The 25,079-nt window shown below is 44.9% G+C and overlaps 1 protein-coding gene across 1 annotated transcript in view; it reads right to left on the bottom strand.

Moving 5' to 3' along the window:
* SMARCD2 (SWI/SNF related BAF chromatin remodeling complex subunit D2) overlaps positions 1–25,079 on the bottom strand; it is a 631,810-nt gene that overhangs the window by 219,644 nt on the left and 387,087 nt on the right. The window contains exon 10 of the mRNA XM_069238057.1: positions 822–957. Coding sequence (XP_069094158.1) covers positions 822–957 — 136 coding nt within the window. The remainder of the gene's footprint in view (positions 1–821; positions 958–25,079) is intronic.

Here is a 25,079-nt window from a genome sequence, read left to right as displayed (position 1 = left end):
ACTTGCCAGGTCGAAATGGCAGTTTAGAACTGCACACGCAGGCTCTACAGTGGCAGGCCTAAGACATGGTTACAGGGCTTCTGTCGTGGATGGCCCAATCAGTGCTGCAGGCCCACTGGTGGCATTTAATGTACAGGCCCTGGACACACATAGTGCACTTTACTAGGGACTTATAAGTAAATTAAATATGCCAATTGTGGATAACCAATGTTACTGCATTTTAAGGAGAGAGCACAAGCACATTAGCACTGGTTAGCAGTGGTAAAGTGCACACAGTCTTAAAGCCAACAGCAACTAGGTCAGAAGACAAGGAGGAGGAAGGCAAAAATGTATGGGGGCGACTGCAAAAAGGGCCATTTCCAACACAGCTATTGGGAATATCCATCTTTATAAATGATCTTTGGGATCCCTAATGCAGTGGCCACAAAGGTTATGAGAGAATCTAGGTATAAATGTGAATTAAAAAAATAAATACTGCTGCTAAAACAAAGCTTTCAGGAACTAACTGTTGTGAATTATTTCTCCGAACTTCATGCTGCAAATATGAACCAACGTGGAGGAAGAGACTGCTGATATGCTGTGGCAGGAGAAATGAAAACGGTGAAGTTGGAAATAATAACGTCAGAACTTAATAAGGACAGACGAGGGCTATAATATATTTCTTATTTGGATTCACAAATGTTAGTGGTTATTTGCCTATAGTAAACCAATATGAAGCCTCACTATAAATTGCATAAATTGCTTACTATGCAACTACTCAATTCCAAAATGATTAACCGAAGCATTTAAAATTATGCAAAAAATTTACAAATAAATCAAACCTTCACATCCAGAGAAGCTATTTCCTGTTGATTCGTTGTTGAGGCAAGGAAACTACTCATCTGGGCTTTTAATGGGTCATCAACTTCTACATCAATGTCATAACATGCAGTTTTTTTCTGGTCATTTGGATCCACACTTTGGAAAGCAAAGAAAGAATAAATAACATAACTTGCAAACAATCACAGAAATTAACATTCGTGAAATAAACGTGAAATAAAAGCATGCCTAACCAAAATTAACCTTGAATTCAAGGTAGAACTTTACAGTAAGGGAAGGCAAAGTTATGCTTTCGATCAGTCATGCTAAAACTTCAAATTCAGCTAATTCATGTGGTGTCTAACCCCGCAGAACATGATATGTTAGTATGTTTCCTCTAGCCTCAAAAATATAACAGCTTAAAAGGTTAAAACATATTTATTTTGCTCTATACTTTACTGCCACCAGTACTTCCAGAAATAAACAACTGTTCTACTTGTGCTACAAGCAGTGCAAAATAAGACCTGTGGATGTGAAAAAATGCCTGTATTGTGCAGCATCAGTCTATCTTTAAAGGCGGACACCTCCCCCTCCAACACTCCCGCCCCCACACTTTCTATATTCAGGTCAGTCAGTCAGGTGCTATGCATGTGCTAAATGCGCAGGCGCTTGGCTGCCTGAGCTGAACTTAGCCTATCTGGCCACTTTAGTTTTAAGCCCTACGTTCCCAGCCTGAGTGTCAATCAGTGACACCTTGTTACAGATGGGGTGGGGTCAGCAATTATCACTGATTTCCATCCCACTCTATGAGATCAGCCAATGAGAGGAGGCAGCAGTCCCAACCCTCCAGAAGTCTTCCCTCCTGACTCCTGAGATAACTCCTGCAGCTAGTAGTAAGTTGTTTTCTTTAATGTTTGGTGTGTATGTGTGCATGCTTGTATGTATGAATGTATCTGCATTTCTGCGTATGTGCTATGAATGTGTGTGTGTGTATATGTGTGTGTTTATGTGCTTGTGAATTGTGGGTGTATAGGTTCATGATTATGAATGCATGGGCGTGAGTAATTTGCATGTAGATAGGCGTATGTGTGTGAGGTTTGCCAGTCTTTCCCCTTCTCCCTGTTTGATCACAGGCTGCCATTGGTTTTGTCACCTCCCATCCTACACTATTATTTGTATTTTTCTCTCCCTATTCGTAACGTTATTCACTTATAATAGTGCACATAATAGGGGAACATCTTCTTGTGTAAACCGATTTTCGTATAAAACTACTGATTGCGTGCATCAGGCTTATTCACTCCTATGCAGAAGTCCAGTTTTTGTGTTCATGGTGAATTACGTCCATAATTTGTATTACTACAATTCATAAATAATATGTCTTGAGATCGGACTGCTAAAATTGCACTGATGACGTTTTGTCAAAATGCCAGCGGTAGTGGCGGTAACGTCATACACCTTTTGAACTTAATGTCATCATAGGAGGTGACATCATTCGACCCTCAGTCTTCCCAGAAAGTGATATCACATGAGCATAAGACTGATGACATCTGAATAATTAACACAGATAAACTGCATGAATAATATAACACAGACATATGTCCATTTTTATATCTCCGATATTAGGATGCCAACATGTTATGCCAAATGATTTATTCATTATTTTAATGAGTGGCCGGAGTAAGTTCCAAATTCTCCTAGAGAATGTGGGGGGGGGGGGACGAAGAGTCCTTTCCACTGAGATGATTTTGGAAGAATTGTATCTTAACATTGCATTTTAAATCACAATTTTCACATACACTTGCTGGAGACAATGGGCCCTGAAAAGACACTCATTAAATATGCCATTCCTTTCAGGGTGTGGCACGCCAGTGCAAGCATTTATCCTCAGGTGCCCCACATAAAAAGAATTACCTTGAGTATGCCAGGCCCAATGGATAACTTGCAAGCATAACAACATATTCTCACTCACATTCATTCTTACTCTCATTCACTTTCTCTCATTCACTCTCACTCTTACATATACTCACACTGACTCGGTCTCACTCATTATCATTGACTCTCATTCTGTTTTATTCACTCCCTCTAATTCTCTTTCTCACTCACTGCCCACGCTCATTATTCAATCTCAGCGGGCCACTCTTTATCTAACTCACTCATTCATACTCATACTTACTTCCTGACATTAAATATCACTCACTGGCACTCACTACCTGTCACACACTCTTTCTTTCACACACACTGCTCACAAAAACAGGCATATATGCACCCACTCAACAACCACTCTCGCCCGCATGCACGCACACAACAAACGTTTGAAAGCATGCACGTTTATTTACCTAATCTTGCTAGTGAAGGTCCCATTTGGGTTCCTGGTATTCCACTGTATATTCAGCTAGTAATAAATAGTATACAAATATACACTATTGGTGTAATGACACCTGAGCAGAAAGCAAGGAGGCTGGAGTTCAAAGCTCATAGCATTTACTCCAGACCAATAAAAGCATGGTGAATGAAGTTCTACTTTCATGACAAGTCTGATGTAAACGTGTAGGAGGCTGGCCTGGTTTGTAGTGGGTACCTTGAGTACTTACACCTTATACCATGTCCAGGTATCCCTTATTAGTGAAGTAGTGGTGTTCTAACAGCTTATGCTGATAGAGGTAGCTACAGCAGAGCAGCTTAGGCTGAACTAGGAGACATGCAAAGCTCATGCAATACAACTTAATGTTAGACAGTACTTGTACACATGAAAAGACAATACTCAGTGTTATAAAAAATAAAGGTATTTATTTAGGTGACACAGTACCAAAAATATCTTAGAGACAATGCTCCTTCTGGTGGTACGTATTATACACAATATATACACTAGACACCAAAATTAGACAAGTAAATAGTCACAGAACAATGCAAACAGAAGGAAACCCCATGGAACGCAATGGGAGAAAAAAGGTCTGGGGCAACACAAACCATATACTAAAAAAGTGAAATGTGAATCACGAATTCCCCCCCTAGACAAGTGTAGTGTGTGTAAAATCGCTGGGAGAGTAAGAATACAGTAAAGGTAAGTAAATTACCCCACTCCAGAGTCCAGAAAAGTAGGAGTAATGCACTGCAAGTTTCCTTAGGACACACTACACCTCGTTTTTTGGATTTTGCAGCAGCCAACCAAGTCTTCAAAGAACAACTGCTGGATTACTGGACCTGAAGACTTGCAAAGGAAGGGTACCAAGTCCAGAAGTCAAAAGAAGTTCCAGGAAGGACAGGAGCCCCTGCCAACCTAGAATAGGGTGCATAAGAAGAGTCCCCAGCTGGTCCAAGACTGTAGAAATGCACCCTAGGAAGATGCCAGTGGGTTCCTGCGTGATGCAAAAGATGTCCCACGGCGTAAAGATCGTCGCAGACGAGATTTCGTGTTGGAAGGCGCCAACAAGCCTTGGCTACGACAAAAGTGGGTTTTTCATCAAAATGGCGCTGGATGGACCCAGGAGGGACCTGGGGGCCTCAACTCTGTGTGAGGATGAAGAAAGCCCTAAGGATGCCAGCCAGCACCCCCAGAAGACACAGGATCCGGGTTCAAAGGAGGTGCAAATCGCGGTTGATGCAGCACAACAAAAAAATGTCCCACGCTGCAGGAGAACAACTCAGCGAGTTGAGTGTCGCAGTGTGGAGTACTGGTGACCTGGACCAGGCTGTGCACGAAGGGATTTTGTAAAGAGTTCACAGAGGCCTCAGGTGGCGAAGAAGACACAATACACAGGGGTACCGTCGTTCTCGGGGAAGGCAAGGTCTTACCTCCTCCAAATTGCGCTAGCAGGACCTCAGGACAGTCTATGGCGATGATGTCCACCCTCTGTGTCCTTAGGAGCACACTCGTCGCTGTGAGAGGAGTCCCTGGGTACCGGTTGTCGCCTTGAAAGGTGCCTGCTTGGAGCAGGGGAGTGACTCTGTCACTCCAAGGGAGATTTCTTCAGTCCGTCTGGTGCAGGATGAAGACAGGGAGTCCTCAGAGCATGCACACCGTGGAAACGGTTGCAGTTACTGACTTTGAGCTGAGGTTACTGAAGAAAAGTGTCTCTAGTAGACACTGTGTTGCAGTGTTTCTTGGAGCAGGCTGCGGCTGATCCGAGGTCAGAAGAGTCTGAAGTTATTGCAGAGGATTCCTGAAGGAAACTTGCAAGCAGAATCTGAAGAGAACCCAGAGGAGAGAAACTAAATAGCCCTGAGAGGGGCATTGGCTACTTTATCAGCTAAGGACCTATCAGGAGGGGTCTCTGACGTTACCTGCTGGCACTGGCCACTGAATGCCCCCACACCTTGCAAAGCAAGATGGCTGAGGTCTGGGACACACTGGAGGAGCTCTGGGCTCCACCCTTGGGGTGGTGATGGACAGGGGAGTGGTCACTCCCCTTTCCTTTGTCCAGTTTCCCGCCAGAGAAGGGGAGAAGGGGTCCCTGAACTGGTGTAGACTGGTTTATGCAAGGAGGGCACCATCTGTGCCCTTCAAAGCATTTCCAGAGGCTGGGGAGGCTACCCGTCCCCAGCCTGTAACACCTATTTCCAAAGGGAGAGAGTGTAACACCCTGCTCTCAGAGGAAATGCTTTGTTCTGCCTTTCTGGGACTGGGCTGCCCAGACGCCAGGAGGGAAGAACCCTGTCTGTGAGGAGGATTGGGATCCATGGTGGAGCCCCCAGGATGCATGGAATTGGCTCCCCAATACCAGATGTGTAATGGGGGGACAATTCCATGATACTAGACATGTTATATGGCCATATACGGAGTTACCATTGTGAAGCTACATATAGGTATTGACCTATATGTAGTGCACACGTGTAATGGTGTCCCCGCACTCACAAAGTCCTGGGAAATGGCCCTGAACTATGTGGGGGCACCTTTGATAGTGCAAGGGTGCCCTCACACTTAGTAACTTTGCACCTAATCTTCAGCAAGTGAAGGTTAGACATATTGGTGACTTATAAGTTACTTAAGTGCAGTGAAAATGGCTGTGAAATAATGTGTGCGTTATTTCACGCAGGCTGCAATGGCAGGCCTGTGCAAGGGTTTGTCTGAGCTCCGTTTGGGTGGCAAAAGAAATGCTGCAGCCCATATGGATTTCCTGGAACCCCAATGCCCTAGGCACCTAGGTACTGTATACTAGGGACTTATAAGGGGGTCCAGTATGCTAATTGAAATTGGTAAATGTAGTCACTGGCCTGCAGTGACACATTTAAAAGCAGAGAGAGCATACGCACTGAGGTTCTGGTTAGCAGAGCCTCAGTGACAGAGTTAGGCACTACACAGGCATACACATTAGGCCACAAACTATGAGCACTGCGGTCCTGGCTAGCAGGATCCCAGTGAGACAGGCAAAACACACTGACATATAGGTTTTTATCTATGAGCACTGGAGTCCTGGCTAGCAGGACCCCAGTGACACAGTAAAAACACACTGACACACACTCACAAACAGGCCAAAAATGGGGGTAACCATGCTAGAAAGAGGCTACTTTCCAACAACATGTTCAGCAGTTTTGGCAATATGTGTAAGCAAAATTCCCTAGGGAAGCTACAATTGGAAACAACTTTTTTTAAGTCCCCCTACCCACACTTAACTTTTTCCCCTGCGTGGTTCTGCATTATTATTGGCTTACAGATTAAAAACTTGCCCACACCAAGCGACTGCCAAATTTTTTGCCAATGTACCCACACGTGTTCATACACTTTAGGTAAATCAAAACAATCCTTTTTAGGGTCGAGCGTGCAAAGCACTTTGTCCCTGGTGTAATATCTCTGTGGGCTTTTCACCATGCCCATGTCATGCCCATCAGTTTAGTTCGTTTGTGGGCTTGCCTTTTAAAATTTGCTTGATTTAATGAGTGAAAGGCATGCATACGTCATGCCTTTTCCAGTGTTTACCCCTCCTCGTGCGCACCAGCCAACTACTGAAAACATACAAGGCTCCATGTTTTCAGCATGGTTTCTGGACTACTTTTTCTCTTTATTTCGTAGGCAGCGCAATCTCGCTGGGCAGTAATCGAGCGTTTTGCATGACATCTACCCTGTTACATGGATAATTGCACTTTTGCCGGTTACATGGATAATTGACCAACTTTTGCCAGTTACTGGATAATTGCACTTTTGCCGATACGTTTCACTGCGAGCGAACTTCTGTTTCCTTTTGTGGGTCTGCTTTGCGCTCATGGTGGCCGTTCAGTTTATGTGGAAAGAAAAGTCTGGTTACGAGTTTACAACAGTAATAGCTTTAACTAGAGCAAACGCAAGACCGATTGCATTTCAAATGCTTGTTTTCAATTGAAAGTGTGACTGTTGATGTACCCTCAACTGTAAAACTGAAGAAAACTGCAAGTCATTGAGGAGTTCAGCTACTACCATACAGACGCACGCTGCAGGAAGAGTGCCCTGAGTAGGTCACAGAACTTTGAGATTACTTTTTACATCCTTTTTAATGCACACTTGGAGGTATGGCATTACTTATAGTTAGAAGTGTTCACCCAACTCTTTCCCTCCAGGCACATCACTATTGTTGCAAGTGGGTGTGAGGAGTGTATACAGAGCTGCTTTATTCTTTCAATTCTAGAACTTGTGGTTTATCTCTAAAACAAAATAAACACTGATAAATCCAACATATCTGGCTTTTGACAGGGGTACGTTATAGCAGTTGAGTGACTCTGTGCATGTCCCCCTGCTGTCCCCCAAAAAATCCATAATGAACACCATGGGTTACAAAAATAGTGAACCTGTTGAATAGGTTGCATTAGCAGAGGTAAGCTCAACCTCAAAAAGAGTGTTCTGAAAAGAAGTCTGAAGATAAGGTTTGAGTTGTAAGAGGCCAGCATAAAAAGGCCTGACTACAAAATGTTACAGAATAGACCATTTTGACAAAATGCCAGTCTTTTATCGCATCTCTGAAAAAGCTATGGGTCATGTTTGTGACGCTCCAGTGGCGCTGTGCATTACGCATATTTACAAGGCGGCGCTAAGCCACTTTTTGTGGCTTTACACCACCATGTATATATGTCCCAATGCAGTTTTCTGCAGCAGAGGGGTGTATAATGGGTGTTGTTGTGGGCGTTCCACCGCAACACCCATTCCTTTTGACGCTTCCCCAGATTTACAAGAATCTGTAAATCTGTGGCAGTGCCAAAAACTGATGCCACCCTAGGGGTGGCATTAGCATGGCGCAACAAGGAGAAATGCTTTCATTTCTCATTTTTGCTTTTTCTATGTGTGCTGTATTCTGCAGCACATATAGAAAGAGCAACACCACCATGAATATTGTTTATGTGCAGGAAGTTGTCCCTTCCTGCACATAAACAATATTCAAAAATTACGTTTGGTACTTCTATGTGTGCTACATTATACAGCACACATAGAAATGCCAAACATCCTTTGTAGATTCTTTATTTGCAGGGAGGGACACCTTACCTTCCTGCACATAAACAATCAATCCCTCAGCGCAGACACTCTTGCACTATGGTGCAAGGATGCCTGTTTTGGCACTGGTACCTAAAATTAGTGCAGACACAGGGGGAAACACAGGGGTGTGCTGTATTCTTGCAAATACAGCGCATCCCTGCTTTTCAAAACTGACACAGCGCTGCTGATTTTCGTGCAGCACCGCACTGCGCTAGTTTGTTGCAAATCTGGAACTAAGTGCCCACGTCTTTCTTTTGTAAACAAAAATGCTCTAAATCCAACAACAGTTTACCATGTCAGTGCAGCAAAACAAATGAACTCGAAAGGGAGATTGAATTAGATTAAGGGCCTGATTTATAGTTTGGCGGAGGGGTTACTCCATCACAATGGTGATGGATATCCTGGCCGCGGAAATCTAAATCCCCTACGATATAGTGGGATTTAGATTTCGGCGGACGGGATTTCCATCCCCGTTGTGACGGAATAACTCCTCTGCCAAAATCTAAATCAGGCCCTGAGTCTTTATTTGAGGTCAGAGCAACTAAACGTCACACACTTGGTAAACACAGTCGCCACAGACAAGCAACTGAAATATCTTCTTGTTAGCAAAGTAAATGTATCAATGAACGCACAATGGATCTCAATTGCAAGCTACATGTCATGTTGCTGCTGCAGTCTAATAAATGGATTACCTTATGCCCCAGTACCAAATGGCTTTGATGGGCAGCCCATATAAATAACAGAACACCAAGGTAAACGCCTAATAGGGACTTAACCAAAGCACACTTCCTCTCTGTTCTTTTCTCAAGAATTTATAGCATACAGTCATAACAACTACAACTGTCTGTGGCAAGAAATAATACAAAACTACAGGTCCCAGACTGCAAATTAATACCAGATTTGAATTGCCACGTTGCACTTTGCAAAGCTACATTATGCTTATCCTCTTAAAAAAGGACTTCCTTCTCGGAGCTGCTGAGCTCTAGCGATTGGATGGGGTTCTGGCGACTACAGTTAGAAGCCACCACTCAAAAACGCAAAATGCAATTGTTAACTCTCCCAGCTCAGCTGGTCAGAGCTTTTTGCCATGGGTGTAAGAGGCAGTTTGTTAGATGCAGGAGATGGTACGTGTGAACCACCTTGCTCTTGGCAGTACCTTCATCAACACCTGAGCAGGCATCAGCGGGCGACCACATCCTTGACTGCACCATCCAATGGCATCAGATAAGATGGAAATATGGGTAGGCTGCCATGCCCTTATTGGCACCAGTGTTGCAGCTTGTGAGGTAGAAGTGTCACTGCTGTTGGTAGGCGTGACCCAGCTCCCCTTCTTACAGAAGTGTGGTTGGGGTAAGGAGACCCCCTCAAACTGCACTATGTTGCTACTCGCTTGTAATAACAAGCATTGGTACCTTTTTTCATTACAGGCAATTGCTGACGCCAGAACGGACCTGTAACAAAAAAATAAAGTGTTTTGCAAATTAAGTCACATTTTACAGTGTGGTGAACACAGTACGGTAGAGGGATCTTACATTAATGCAAGCAAACAAAGAAAAGCTCCCTTGACTGACAAAAAGTAGCCAGCAGCTGGAGGCATCTGGCCCTGTGACATACCACTGCAGTGAGATGGGGGAAGCGAAGCATGAGCAGGTTCCACCTACATGCCTTCCAAAAGTGATCTGAAATGTGCTAACCAGGTAGGACGTCTAATTATCCTTCAGCATTATCGGATGCACACCGTTCACGTGATACTGCTGTCTGCCCTTCTATAGGTTCAGCTATGGCTTACTCAACAGGATAGTCGCAATATCACGTTATGATGGGTTGTAAGGGAAAGACATGCATCTGCAAATCAGATATGATATTTTCCATCCTATTTTCCAGCACTATTTTCTGAACGAGGTGAACATTACCCACCTGTTATCATGTTTACTTTTGTGATTGTAACGAAAATGTATAAATGATTTTTCAAAAATTGAAAAAATAGAACTCTGTCGGAGGAGCTGAAATCAGAAAATAGCTAGTGAAAAGCAATGGAGAATTTCGCACGCACATTGTTCTGGGAGGATGCACATGCTCTTGCAGGCACAAAAGTCCACTTGCAGTCATTATCGAGTAGTACAGCTTATTTTTTATTTTGAAGACATGAGTTATAGGAAAATAGTTTGGACGTTTCAGACTTACAGGTTACTGAAGAAAGTAAAGAAAATTAATTAAAGAAGGCATAAGAGGACTGATATATATATTAAATTGTCTTTATTACATATACAGCAGAATAAGAGTTGGACGATACTGACATTGTTTTTGTATAATATAACTGTACGGAAATGCCTTCTTGACATGGTTATCCCCTGACTTTTTGCCTTTGCTGATGCTAAGTTATGACTTGAAAGTGTGCTGGGACCCTGCTAACCAGGCTCCAGCACCAGTGTTCTTTCCCTAAACTGTACCTTTGTCTCCACAATTGGCACAACCCTGGCACTCAGGTAAGTCCCTTGTAACTGGTACCCCGGGTACCAAGGGCCCTGATGCCAGGGAAGGTCTCTAAGGGCTGGAGCATGGTTTATGCCACCCTGGGGACCCCACACTCAGCACATGCACACTGCTTCACAGCTTGTGTGTGCTGGTGGGGAGAAAATGACTAAGTCGACATGGCACTCCCCTCAGAGTGCCATGCCAACCTCACACTGCATGTGGCATAGGTAAGTCACCCCTCTAGCAGGCCTTACAGCCCTAAGGCAGGGTGTACTATACGAGGGCATATGTGCATGAGCACTATGCCCCTACAGTGTCTAAGCAAAACCTTAGACATTGTAAGTGCAGGGTAGCCATAAGAGTATATGGTCTGGGAATTTGTCAAACACAAACTCTACAGTTCCATAATGGCTACACTGAAAACTGGGAAGTTTGGTATCAAATGTCTCAGTACAATAAATGCACACTGATGCCAGTGTGCAATTTATTGTAAAATACACCCAGGGGGCATCTTAGAAATGCCCCCTAAAAACATACCCGACTTCCAGTGTAGGTTGACTAGTTTCTGCCAGCCTGCCACACACCAGACATGTTGCTGGCCACATGGGGAGAGTGCCTTTGTCATTCTGTGGCCAGGAACAAAGCCTGTACTGGGTGGAGGTGCTTCACACCTCCCCCTGCAGGAACTTTAACACCTGACAGTGAGGTCAGCCTATGTGTTTTGGGCACCTCTTTGACCTCTGCACCTGACCGGCCCTGAGCTGCTGGTGTGGTAACTTTGGGGTTGCCTTGAACCCCCAACGGTGGGCTACCTTGGACCCAACTTTGAGACTTATAAGTGTTTTACTTACTTGCAAACTTAACCTTTACTTACCTCCCCCATGAACTGTTGATTTTTTCAGTGTCCACTTTTGAAATGGCTTATTGCCATTTTTACAAAGACTGTGCATGCTATTGTGATTATTCAAAGTTCCTAGAGTACCTAGGTGAAATACCTTTCATTTGAAGTATTACTTGTAAATCTTGAACCTGTGGTTCTTAAAATAAACTAAGAAAATATATTTTTCTATATAAAAACCTATTGGCCTGGAGTAAGTCTTTGAGTGTGTGTTCCTCATTTATTACCTGTGTGTGTACAACAAATGCCTAAAACTACTCTCTGATAAGCCTACTGCTCGACCACACTACCACAAAATAGAGCATTAGAATTATCTCTTTTTGCCACTATCTTACCTCTAAGAGGAACTTTCGGACTCTGTGCACACTATTTTTTCTTACTTTGAAATAGTATATACAGAGCCAACTTCCTACAATTACCCAAATTGGAAGAACGAGAAAGGTTCAAACTAGGTCGTCTTATTGCACATGGTGAAATATTTAAAGTAACTAAGCAACGAACAGCTGTATATCACCAGGTAGGTTCAGATTTGTTTTTTGATAAACTCAGACGTGTCATTTTCTTTCTGTACAGTGGGTAATGAAATAGTGCTTAGTGGAACCAAACCTTTGTAAGTAGAGGTAGGACTTGTCTACTACCACGCTGTCCTCACTATAAGCAGGGGTTTGGGAACCTTCAGGTTTACCTACCATCCCCCTTAAACATACTTTCGATCCCAAAATTCTAGTGGCAAAGGCTGCATACTGTTCCAAAAGTTCAACAGATAGAGAATTTCTATAGGTTTGATGCTATCCATCTACACGAATTAATCCTGTCTACATAAGATCTCTTAAGTTTTAATAGACTTGTGAAAACTTACAGTTTTGACCTTCGCATCTGATAACATATTCTTGAGAGCCTGGACAATAACATTCTCTTTAGGTCTCGCAATAGCCAAAACCTTTTCTTTACCAACATAATACATATAATAATATACTTATTTAACCCCTTTGCTGCCAGGCCTTTTCCCCCTCAGGGGCCAGGCCTTTTTTTGGCTATTTGGGGCAGGTTGAGTTTAGGCCCTCATAACGTTTTGTCCACATAAGCTAACCACGCCAAATTTGCGTCCTTTTTTTCCAACAAGCTAGGGATTCTAGAGGTACCCAGAGTTTGTGGGTTCCCCTGAAGGAAAAAAAATTGGAAAAAAGGGCTGCAGAAGAAGTCTTGTGTTTTTTTCCCCTGAAAATGGCATTTAACGAAGGGTTTGCAGTGCTAAAATCACCATCTTCCCAGCTTTCAGGAACAGGCAGACTTGAATCAGTAAAACACATTTTCAACACAATTTTGGCATTTTGCTGGGACATACCCCATTTTTACTAGTTTGTTGTGCTTTTAGCCTCCTTCCAGTTAGTGACAGAAATGGGTGTGAAACCATTGCTGGATCCCGAAAAGCTAAACATTTCTTTAAAATAGGCAAAATTCTGAATTCAGCAAGGAGTCATTTGTGTAGATCCTACAAGGCGTTCCTACAGAAAAAACAGCTGAAATAAAAAACTATTGAAATTGAGGTGAAGAAAACAGCCATGTTTACTCTGTAACTTTTTCCTTTGATGTCAGATTTTTGAAAGCAATATACTGTTACGTCTGCTGGACTTGTATGTTCATCTAGAACCCTAGGTACCCAGAGTCAATAAAGGAGCTGCACCATGCAATGGGTTTTCATTGTATGCTGGGTATACAGCAATTCATTTGGTGAAATATAAAGAGTGAAAAACAGGTATCAAGGAAACCTTTGAATCTCCAAAATGGGCACAAGACAAGGTGTTGAGAAGCATTGGTTATTTGCACATATCTGAATCTCAGGGTCCCCATACTAGCAAGTGAATTACAGGGCATTTCTCAAATAGACGTCTTTTTTAGGGTCGAGCCTGCTTTGCATGCGCTCGCGCATGCGTATAGCAGGGAGACTTTTGTATTTATAAAAGGGCTCGGAGCCCTGTCAACTTCACGTCAGTGCTTTTTATTGGTTCGTGGGCTTCCCTAATTAAATCTGCTTGCTTTCATTAGTCGAAGGCACGCATATGGCATGCCTTTTCCGGTGGCAAGCCCTCCTCGAGCGCAGCGACCAAGTACAGAAAACATGCGAGGCTCGCTGTTATCTTCAGGTTTGTGGACTACTTTTTCCTCTATTTTCGCAGTGCGATCTCGCTAGCAGAAGTCCAGCGATTCGCATCCCATCGATCTTGTTACACGATTAATTTCACTTCTTTATGTTCATAATTGCATTTTTTGCTGATAGATATTTGTTATGTTTAAACTGTAGCAGCGCGATCGCGCTGTTTTTTGCTTTTTTCTGTTTTGCAGTGGAGCCTCTCCTCTGCATGTACTGTGGCCTCCTGACGTCACATTGCAGACCCTGTGAGATCATAAGTGATGCATTCAGAGTTCTGCTTCAGGTGCTCTGGGAAGCACAACCTTTTATGTGAATTTTAGAACTTGCTTTTTTTCCGGTCTTCGATTAAAATAAACATTTTCTCCTGGAGTCTCGTTGCCACAGGCTGCCTGCACAGCCCCAGTGTCTGTCCTGCTCTTGTCCTCGTAAATTGTCAATTGTTCATTCCTTAATAGGAACGATAAATAGAAAAGTAATTAAACAGTGATTATTTAGTCAAGTGAATGGAAGGGGTGAGTCTTACAGCCTCGCACTTTGGAGACGTGTATTTTGAACTTTGTGCAGAGTTGCGCCTGGGTCACCTCTTCTTGTGCTCCTGTAAATGCGGCTTAGGCAGAGTGGCGGGGATGCAAAGACCAGTCCACCTTATAATATTACCTGCTCCTACCAAAATGGGTCCGCAAAGCCATCGGCATTTCTTTGCATGTGCTGTTTAAGACGGACTTCCAAACCTAGCTTTATATATGGGTGGGTGGTGTCTGAGGTTGTGGTGTTGAGTTTTGATGGGGAGGGGCCTGTGTCCTGGGCGCCTGGTCTGGCAAACATAAGAGATGGCGCAAGAGAGCCGCGCTACAGCCACAATCACTGTCAGTGTGCAGCCGTCAACCCAAAGCTCTCCTTCATTGCAGCAGAACCATACTGACTAGACACCCAGCAGGTGCTATTATTCTGCCTGACTGAACCCTTAAAATCTGTGTGTATGCTGCCACTCTTCCAGATACTCTTATCCGTTTCCCCTCTGAGGCCAACCCATGCAGTTTTGGACTTCTGATCAGGGCTGACTTTAGCCCTGGTGGCGCACTGTGCGATACTCTTTTCTGGCTCCCTCACCCCACCTCCTCGGATTCACTCACAACCACCTGGCAAATGTGCCCCTCATCTCTCCATAGCCCCCCTTTCACTTACATTCATTTGTTTTAAAGTGCTAGTACTAACCCACTCAGCTATTCACATAAAATATATTTCTGTTCTTTTCAGCAGGCATATCAACCCTCTACGCTACTTTATGGTGAGTCAAAGCTGCCCCTAGACAAAACTCCTATCTCTCTCCCTAGCAGGAACATTAATCACAAGAGGTATCTTGATACTGTAATTGTCTGCAGAGCCGGACTCCTCTACATGGGTCTCCATTGCCCCTTCACAAGTTGGTTATTGCCTCTGCATAAATCCACATGGCTACAAATTTGCGGGGTCCAGAGCACTAAAAACAAAGGGATGTTGTGCTTCTGCATGAAAAAGGCGGCACTTTTATAAGTAATAACATGTAATTTGTATTATGTATTGAAAGTGTCTTCTTTTTCAAACAGAGATGCACATTTATTTACCCATACTTAAATTCCAAATGGTCCTGGTTTTTGAAGTGTACTTCATTTATGGACTTCAAAATGCATGCTCTGGTCAGAGCTACTTGTTATAACAGAGAGCCTTTCACACTACAAATCAGGAGCATCCCATACGTACAGTAAAGTGGGTGAGCCAGCAAATTAACAAGGAGAGTTGAGCCTCAGTCGAGCCAATCACTACTAGTTCACTTAATATCTGTGACATATGAGGGACTCAGGGGCCCTTCATCACATTTTGCAGGGTGTCCCCATCATTAGGGTTGAGCACACAAGCTCTCTGGCCCCTGGTGTAATCTCTTTATGATGGGCTTTTAACCACGCCCATGTCACACCCATCACCTTTGTTGGTTCGTGGGCTTGCCTTTTAAAATTTGCTTGATTTCATTAGTGAAAGGCATGCATGCGTGATGCCTTTTCTGGTACTTAGCCCTCCTCTACAGGACCAACCAACTACTGAAAACATACAAGTCTCCATGTTTTCGTGTGGTTTCTGGACTACTTTTTCTTTTTATTTCATAGACAGCGTGATCTTGCTGGGCTGTAATCAGGTGCTTTTCAGGACTACCAGTCTAATTCTATTGTTTATCTTAGCATTCCTTTGCGAATTCAGGGTTTTACTCAGCGCAATTGCAATTGTTTTTTTTTCTCATGGTGTGGAGCTTTAAATCGGCTCTCTTATGTGAAATGGTATTACTTTTCATTTTCAGTTTATTTGGTAAGAAAAGTCCAGTTAGGAGTTTACAACACTAATAGCTCTAACATGAGCAAACGCGAGACCCATTGCATTGTAAATGCTTGTTTCACACTGTCTTACATTTGTAAGGAAAAAATTTAGAGAAAGACAAGAGGCAATAACACTTGTTCTTCTATTCTGTGTTCCCCCAAGTCTTCCGATAAAAATGGTACCTCACTTGTGTGGGTAGGCCTAGTGCCCGCGACAGAAAACGCAACATGGACACATGACATTTTAACATTGAAATCTGACGTGTTTTTTGCAAAGTGCCTCAGTCTCCCGGTAAAAATTATACCTCTCTTGTGTAGGTGGGCCAAGTGCCTGTGACAGGAAAGAGCCAAAACCATGTTGAAAATAAGGGGGAACCAAAATGGGTCCACAAGGGCAGTTTGAAAAAAAACATTTTTAGGCTGACAAGTGGGGCAGAATTTTTATCGATATAGATGCAACAATGCTGGGTGGTAGGAATTTTGTTGATTCTTGCAGATTCCGGGAGGTTCCAGCACAAAAATGTGGGAAAAATGTGTGATTTCAAGCATAGTTGGAGGTTTGCAGAGCATTGTGGGTAAGAAAATAGGGTGGGGTGCATGTGAAGCACACCACCGTTGACTTATCCAGATGTTTACCTTTCAGATGTGTCTAGGACTCGTAGATTTTTCAACATGGCAGCGTCACAAAGTCCAAAAAGTGCAGCCCTCACCATTCCAAGTGGGACGCTTCTGAGAGTTAGGCAAGCTCTCATGGCCAAAATGTAAAACCAAAACCCAAAATAATCGATTGTCCTCTTGCTTGATGTGGGATAAGATGTTTTAGTGTGCAGGGGGAGATCTGAAAGACTGTTACCCCCTTCATTTGGGGTGGGGGCATAACCATGCCCATACTGGTTGGTAGCCACCAGCCCACTATTTTTTTTTTATTCCCTGGCATCTAGTAAGCTTTCTGCCCCCCTGCGGAGTGGATCGGGGGTAATTGCCCCATCTGCCCAACAGTGGGCAAAACAACTTTGTCCCCATTTATTTGGGAGGGGGGTATGGCCATACCCCCACCCTCTTTTTTTTTTTTTTAAATCTTCCCTGGTCTCTGGTGGGCTTTCTGCCCCCTTTGGGGGCAGACGGGCCTTACAAAAATAGGCCGATCTGGCCCCAAGTGGGGCACTCCCATTGCCTAAGCGGTCGCTCCCCATCTGTAAAATAATTTTTAAAAAAAAAATCCCTGATGCCTAGAGGTTTCTGTCCCCCTTGGAGGCAGATTGGCCCCCTCCCCACGCAGGGGCAGATCGGCCTAATGTAAACAGGCCATTCTGCCCCCAGGGGGGCAGAAAAGGCCTAATAATTAAATGCCCCCCAGGGGAGCGACTCTTGCCCAAGGGGTCGCTCCCCTTCATTATAAACATAAAAAAGAAAAACTCCCTGGTGTCTAGTGGGCATGTCTGCAGGCCGATCGCTTTACGATTGGGCTGCAGAAATGCTTACAGAGAAAGAAAAGGGAAGGCTTTTCCCTTCCTTTCATGCTTCTGCCTGCCCCCAACATCCAGTCGGAAGAGAAGTGCTTAACATTTCTCTTCCGGGTCGCGCTGTAAGCCCAGCTTCCAGCACAATGGTAGTTGACCTCTGATGAGGTCAGCGCGTGATGCACGCTGACGTCATCAGACATCACTGGGGGGGGCGGAGGTGGAAGGGAAAGTGATTCCCTTTCCTTCCGTGACAGTGAGGTGTGTGTGGGAGGCCTACGGGGGGAACGCAGGGGAACCGTGGCCGAGGACGAGACCAGCTCGCCCCAACCACCCAGAAGGTTAAAAGGGCTTTCAGCCACCGCTCTTCACCCACAGGCCTGTAGTGTCATTCCAATTTTGCTTTCGCCAGTAGAGCATACAACATGGGACAACGTATCAGCCTATTTAAACCTCTGGTTGATGGTTAAGATAGTTTAGTTCCCTTTAGTTTTAATGTTGGCTGATGTGATAGTAGGAAGCATTTCATGTGAGGCTGGCAGTCAATGCCAGGACAATAGCATATTTTTAAAAGTCTTTGTTAGCCAACACTTTTTGATCTTACTAAAAGAACGTATATCATCATTACTTATAGTTTTTTTTTTTCATCCATTAGTCAGCAATTTTGTCATTCAGATTTTTTTTCCAATCACTTCAGCATGCATCAAGGGGCAATGTTAGCCCACTTCAGCCACTGACTGACTTTACTATGAGTTACAGCACACTGCCCTTTCAGAACGCCAAAAACAACAAGGCGATAAGACAGAATGCCTGAATTAATCTCAGCTGCTGGCAATCGCTCGGGCTGTATCCCAATCCATCATTTTTTTGCCCTCTATGCTACCCAAGGATGTTTGTTTCCGGACCAGGGAGGACCTGGCCTGGCAGTTCAGGCTGGACTATTCCCATGGGGAGCAGGGTCAAGGCTGATTTGCATATTGCTGTGTAAACTGCATGGTGTGGTGAGCAAAAAAACGATGGATTAAACCCAGATCTGTGACTGGGGTGAATGTTTGATTTTTTTCAGCGTTCCCACCATCATCTGTTCTTTTTGCTTTGATGTCCTAAGAGGGAATGGTATGCCCAGATGTGAGTTCCGTACTCACTGTGACACTGGATTTAAGCTATCCTGGCCGATGAGGAGTGATACCGCGAAACCAGTCCCAGGATGCTTGTTTACGTTCCAGCAGGACCTGGTCTGGCAGTTTGGGCTGGACTGTTCCCATTGGGAGCAGGGTCAAGACTGATTTGCATATGGCTGGGTCCAACCTGAGGTGGCGGGATGAGCAAAAAAGACAATGGATTAAAACCAGATTTGTGACTGGAGGTGAATGTTTGATTTGTTCAGCATTCCATCTGTTATCTGTTCTTTTTGCCCTTTCACAAAGAGCACAAGCAAGGTAGTTTCATTCAGCGCCAGATGTACCATGGTAATGTGTACTTCTATGAGAACAGAAGAATACTTTTGCCGCTATCCAATGTTTTTCTTTATATTTAATGAGGGCCCAGAGGCTTCACGAACAACATTTTGCATTAACTATGACAAAACAATGAGTTGCCAAAAGGCTGGCGGGCAATGACAGACCTATGGGATTTGCTAATGTTTGCTTCTTGAGCAGGTGTTTGTGTGCTGTTTTTCCAGATCATCTGAACTTGTGATGGTTTAAGCCTTTGTATAGTAGTCATGTGAGGGTTCTGCAAGTTAGATGTTTTATGATATATCATAACATACATTGAGTGCGCAGGACAAGTGAATGCAAAGATGAGGGGGTGGAGGGTCTGAAATTGCTTTCTCAGGGTAGAGAGGGAAAGCAAATTAGGGTGGCTGGTGGTAGGGGCAGCTAAAGGAGTGAGGGATGGCATCATGAAGAGGGGGGCTAGGCATCCCAGCAGCCATACCCACTTCATGACCCAACTACCCTCAGCACTCTCCCTCAACCTAGCAGAAAAATTGAACATTACCCTAGGGTTGGTGCAAGGACAAAGATTTTAGCTGAAGAACTGAGAGGCAAAAAAAAAACTATGCCTTTCTTATGTAAGTGTTGACAATATCGGTCAAAATCCCCTCGCACACAGCTTCCTCTTTAGGAAAGAGGACTTCTATCTCTCCTCAGCTCTGCACACAATCTTGAATTATCCTACTCCTGAGTTCTTACATGCATACATGCACTGATGCCTCCATCTAAACCTCTCTGTAGCTTTCAGCTAGGTTTATGAAATTTAAATACATATTCATGCAAACAGAGTAGTGGGATGGGCAGAGAGGAAGAAAAGTAGGCTTTGTGGGAGAGTTCATCAATGGAAGGTCAGCAACTTTGCAAAGATGAACCACATTGATCAGATTGCCCTGGATGGCTACAAAGCCATCAAACCCACACTGGAACTTGTGCACCCTCATAAAAAAATGTGATCATCTCCTCTATGTGCGCAATTTTCTGAGGTGAAGGAAAGGTGAAGAGGAGGGTAGTGCCCAGAACTGACCCTATGAACTGGAGGCACTGACAGGGCTCCAGATGAGAACAGTAGCGATACCGCCATCTGCAGCTGGCGCGTCATCCTTTCTGGTGATCCGGCTTTGATCACCTAGTCGTCTAGGTAAGGGAAAATTTGGATGCCCGACCTTTAGATATGGGTCACAATCACTGCCATTAACTTGGTGAACACTCAAGGTGCACATATCAAATCAAATGGGAGTACCGCAAACTGGTACAACAGACAACCCACCACAAAACATCAATACTTCCAATGGGACCATATGACCAGAATGTGGAAATGTGTTCTGCAGGTCAAGTGCCATCATCCACTTATCTAATGTGAGTGTAATGTGGGGGACCTGGAACATGGTCTCAAACTACAACTGCTCCACTTGTCATAAAGGGCCCAGGCCATTAACAACTTAGCTTCTCATTCCTTGATGTCCTTAGGATGCATACTAAGGCATGAATCACAGGATCTAGAGCCATGGTCTGACCCCAAACACCAAAGGCAGAGGGGGTACGTTATGGGCATCTTTCCCTCACAGTCCCTACAGGGCTTGAATCCGGAAGGTTTAGGAGGAGTTTTCATACAGCACTTGAAGAACTGTGAGTGAGGAAAACCTCACAACTCAACATGTGTGAGAAAGTTCCAGATCCTTGTCAAACGTATGGGAAAAAGTGACAAAATGTGCCAACAGCATTGCACCACAGTAGGTGCTATATGGCTTCAGTGATGTAATTTGATGTCACCTCTAGTGTCTATACAAAGACAGCCCCTGCTCCCCCCACCAAGAGCTCTGAAGTTTCAGGATTCAGTTGGACACCTGGAATTATTCAACAAGTGAGGAATGAGCAGGTACAAGGGCCTGATTCTAACTTTGGAGGACGGTGTTAAACCGTCCCAAAAGTGGCGGATATACCACCTACCGTATTACGAGTCCATTATATCCTATGGAACTCGTAATACGGTAGGTGGTATATCCGCCACTTTTGGGACGGTTTAACACCGTCCTCCAAAGTTAGAATCAGGCCCCAAGTGTCCATCAGAATCTAAAATTTAACAGTTTCAAACTGCACATTTGTCACATCAGTTAGCCACTTGAACAGAACACCAAGATTATATGAGCAAGGAAGTGCAATAGGCTTTTCTGAAGAACACAAATTGTATTGAAACAATTATATCTAAAACGTGGCCTTTGTAATGGGTAAGTAAACTGTTTATTGTTGCGAATAGCAAAACTTTCTGGAAAACTAAGTGCTAGGGAAAGACGCCCTCATTACGACCCTGGAGGTCTACTGAACGACACAGTCGTGGTTCTGGTCCGACCGACACATTACGCGGCGGCGGTAGCGCCGCGGTCAGACTGCCAGCATCACCAGTTTTCCTCCACAGGAGGGTCTGGTGGTCCTAATCCACCAGGGCAATGTTGCAAGCAGCGCCGCCTTGGGGATTATGATCCGCCTCCCCACCAGCGGCTACATGGCGGTAACCCTGCCATGTAAGGACTGGCAAAGACGGGGTGCAGGGGGTTCCGGGGGGGCCCCTGCACTGTCCATGCACTTGGCATGGGAAGGGCAGGGGCTCCCAGTGAAGTTTGCCATGGGTGCTGGTGGACTCTATGCACTACAGCATTGCCGCCAGCTCTAGTACGAGCCGGCAACAATGCTATAAGTGGTTTCCCGCTGGGCCAGCAAACTCATTATGGGGCCGGCGGGGAGGCGGCCACACTGGTGGCAACCTACCCATCGGGACTTTGGCGGATGGGCTTTTCAATCCGCCAAAGTCATAATGAACCCCAGAGTGTTTATAACAATGCATAATTAAATCCCCCATGATCACTGTAAGGAACTGTGAAAAAGTCATCCTTTTAGCATCTTCAACCCAATGTACCTGACAGATACTAGTGGTAACTGACCCTTATTGTGCCCTGGGCTCTGCTAACTAGGCCAAGGGCCAGTTCTCCGAATAAAAGTATATGGTATAATAGTACAATTACAATGACAATCCCTACTAGATAATCAGGCAAGAGGGATTCAAACTACCTATATTTTCCTAGTATATAATAGGGCAGGGAGATTTAGAGGCCAATTAGATTTCCTGCACTGGAGTGTGCACTATTGTGTTGCCTGCTGTCATTTTTAAATGTAGCCCTGCCTTGCAGACTGTCTTTAGAAAGGAAAATGTGTGCAAATTCGACTTTGGAATTAAGGGTACTTCCAAAGTGATAATCTACCTTATTGTTGCATAGAGATCACCCCTTAGGTCTCCGCCAGGTGACCCATGGGCAGGGTACCATGTTACTATAAGCAGGGACATTATGACATAAGATGTTTTATATGCCCTAGTGAGGGACAAAATGCACCTTTCATTTTTCCTCATTTTCCCCCCTTTGCATACATTACGCTTGGCGTAGGCATAAATTAGCAGAAAGAGTTATAAAGTGGCACAATCCCAGCATTGCGTCACTTTGTAAATATGGAGCAACGTTTTTGTCCTTCTAACGCAGTATTAGCATAAAAAAAATTATGCTAAGGTGACGTAGAAATGGTGCTAGAGGCTCTTAAATATGCCCCTTGGCTCCATAGGCTAACATGGGAATATTTTCCATAATCATAAGTATTGCTAGGAAAGCGCTAAATGTGTCATTAAAGAACTCAAAAGATTGGTAATGATAAATTCAACAGCTTGCCACGGTTGAATCTAACATAACTATTCCAGAAAATAAGTTATACAACTTTCTTCTCTGTACTGCCAAATTCCACCCTACTAGTGGCCTCTCTTGATTGGTCAGCCTTAACAAGATTAGCCAGGCTGCTTTGATAAGGTGATAAGTGGGCTGCACTGAGCAGAGGTTATCTGATGAGGGAGGTCTGCAGCTGCAGAGGCCAGGAAAGGGGCTGAGTAAGTCAAAATGGGCTTCAAATGAAGCAGGACAGAAAGGAATGCCAGCCAGGCCTGCCCTCTCATCCTGTACCCCACAGATTGATAGCAGGCCCAGGAAAGAAATATGTGGATGTCTAGAGGAGGGGTGTTAATGGAAATGAGCCAAACCTGTAGGTTGGTTTAACCAGATCTTGCTCCTCTGGAGGAATATCTTCCATCTGGGAATTTTAAAGTGCAGTGCATTACGGGACAAGAAAACGTCACACTTTGGAGGAAGCAGTCATACCTTTGGGTGGCACTCTGCAACTCATCAGACACTGCGCCCCCGCTTGTCCCCCAAGATGACTGAATAAAAGTGGCTGAGCTGCACTGCAACACAGATGTGCTGCCTGAAACCGCAAGAAGATGGACTGCCCTGCTGCAACCCTGGTCTGCAACCCAGAGGACTGCACTCTGAATTACTACTCGTGCTGCACACTGGAACAATAGCCCTATGGACTTTGCCTTCCTTCAAAAAGGACTCAGGAGTGGATTCCCTGAAAGCAACAGGTTAATAGAGTTTGCCTGCACCAACTATCACAAACGTCCCCAGCCCGGAGTGTGTCCAAGGGACTTTTAAGAATTGTCCAGCTTGTAGGAAGTTGGCTCTGTATGTCCTATTTCAAAGTAAGAAATAGCATGCACAGAGTCCAAGGGTTCCCCTTAGAGGTAAGATAGTGGCAAAAAGAGATCATTCTAATGCTCTATTTTGTGGTAGTGTGGTCGAGCAGTAGGCTTAGCAGAGGGTAGTGTTAAGCATTTGTTGTACACACACAGGCAATACATGAGGAACACACACTCAAAGACAATTCCAGGCCAATAGGTTTTTATACAGAAAAATATATTATGAACTTTGAATCATCACAATAGCATGTACAGTTTTGGCAAAAATGGCAATAAGCTATTTAAAAATTGGACACAGTGCAAAATTCAACCGTTCCTGGGGGAGGTAAGTATTGGTTAGTTTCGCAGGTAAGTAAAGCACTTACAGCGTTCAAAGTTGGGTCCAAAGTAGCCCACCGTTGGGGGTTCAGGTCAACCCCAAAGTTACAACACCAGCAGCTCAGGGCTGGTCAGGTGCAGAGGTCAAAGTGGTGCCCAAAACGCATAGGCTTCAATGGAAATAAGGGTGCTCTGATTCTAGTCTGCCAGCAGGTAGGTACCCGTGACTTCGGAGGGCAGACCATGGGGGTTTTGTAGGGCACTGGGGGGACACAAGTCAGCACAGAAAGTACACCCTCAGTGGCACAGGGGCGGCCGGGTGCAGAGTGCAAACAGGCGTCGGGTTTGCAATAGGTTTCAATGGGAGACCCAGGGGTCTCTTCTGCAATGCAGGCAGGCAAGGGGGGGGCTCCTCGGGGTAGCCACCACCTGGGCTAGGGAGAGGGCTACCTGGGGGTCGCTCCTGCACTGGAGGTTGGATCCTTCAGGTCCTGGGGGCTGCGGGTGCAGTGTGTTTCCCAGGCGTCGGGTTCTTTGAAGCAGGCAGTCGCGGTCAGGGGGAGCCTCTGGATTCCCTCTGCAGGCGTCGCTGTGGGGGCTCAGGGGTTCAACTCTAGCTACTCACGGGCTCGCAGTCGCCGGGGAGCCCTCCCTATAGTGCAGGTTTTCCGCAGGTCGAGCCAGGGGCATCGGGTGCAGAGTGGAAAGTCTCACGCTTCCGGCGGGAAACGTGTGGTCTTTAAAAGTTGCTTCTTTGTTGCAAAGTTGCAGTTTCTGTGGAACAGGGCCCCTGTCCTCTGGAGTTCTTTGTACTTTTAGATGCAGGGTAGTCCTCTGAGGCTTCAGAGGTCGCTGGACCCTGGGGGACGCATCGCTGTTGCAGTTTTTCTCGAAGTGGGGAGACAGGCCGGTAGGGCTGGGGCCAAAGCAGTTGGTGTCTCCGTCTTCTCTGCAGAGCTTCAGGTCAGCAGTCCTTCTTCGTCTTCAGGTTGCAGGAATCTATCTTCCTAGGTTCTGGGGGCCCCTAAATACTCGATTTAGGGGTGTGTTTAGGTCTGGGAGGTAGTAGCAAATGGCTACTAGCCCTGAGGGGGGCTACACCCTCTTTGTACCTCCTCCCGGTGGGGAGGGGGTC

Source organism: Pleurodeles waltl, chromosome 6, assembly GCF_031143425.1.
Source record: "Pleurodeles waltl isolate 20211129_DDA chromosome 6, aPleWal1.hap1.20221129, whole genome shotgun sequence".
In the NCBI taxonomy this organism is placed as follows: domain Eukaryota; kingdom Metazoa; phylum Chordata; class Amphibia; order Caudata; family Salamandridae; genus Pleurodeles; species Pleurodeles waltl.
Note: the sequence above shows the minus strand (reverse complement) of the source record. Positions and strands in the feature narration are given on the sequence as shown.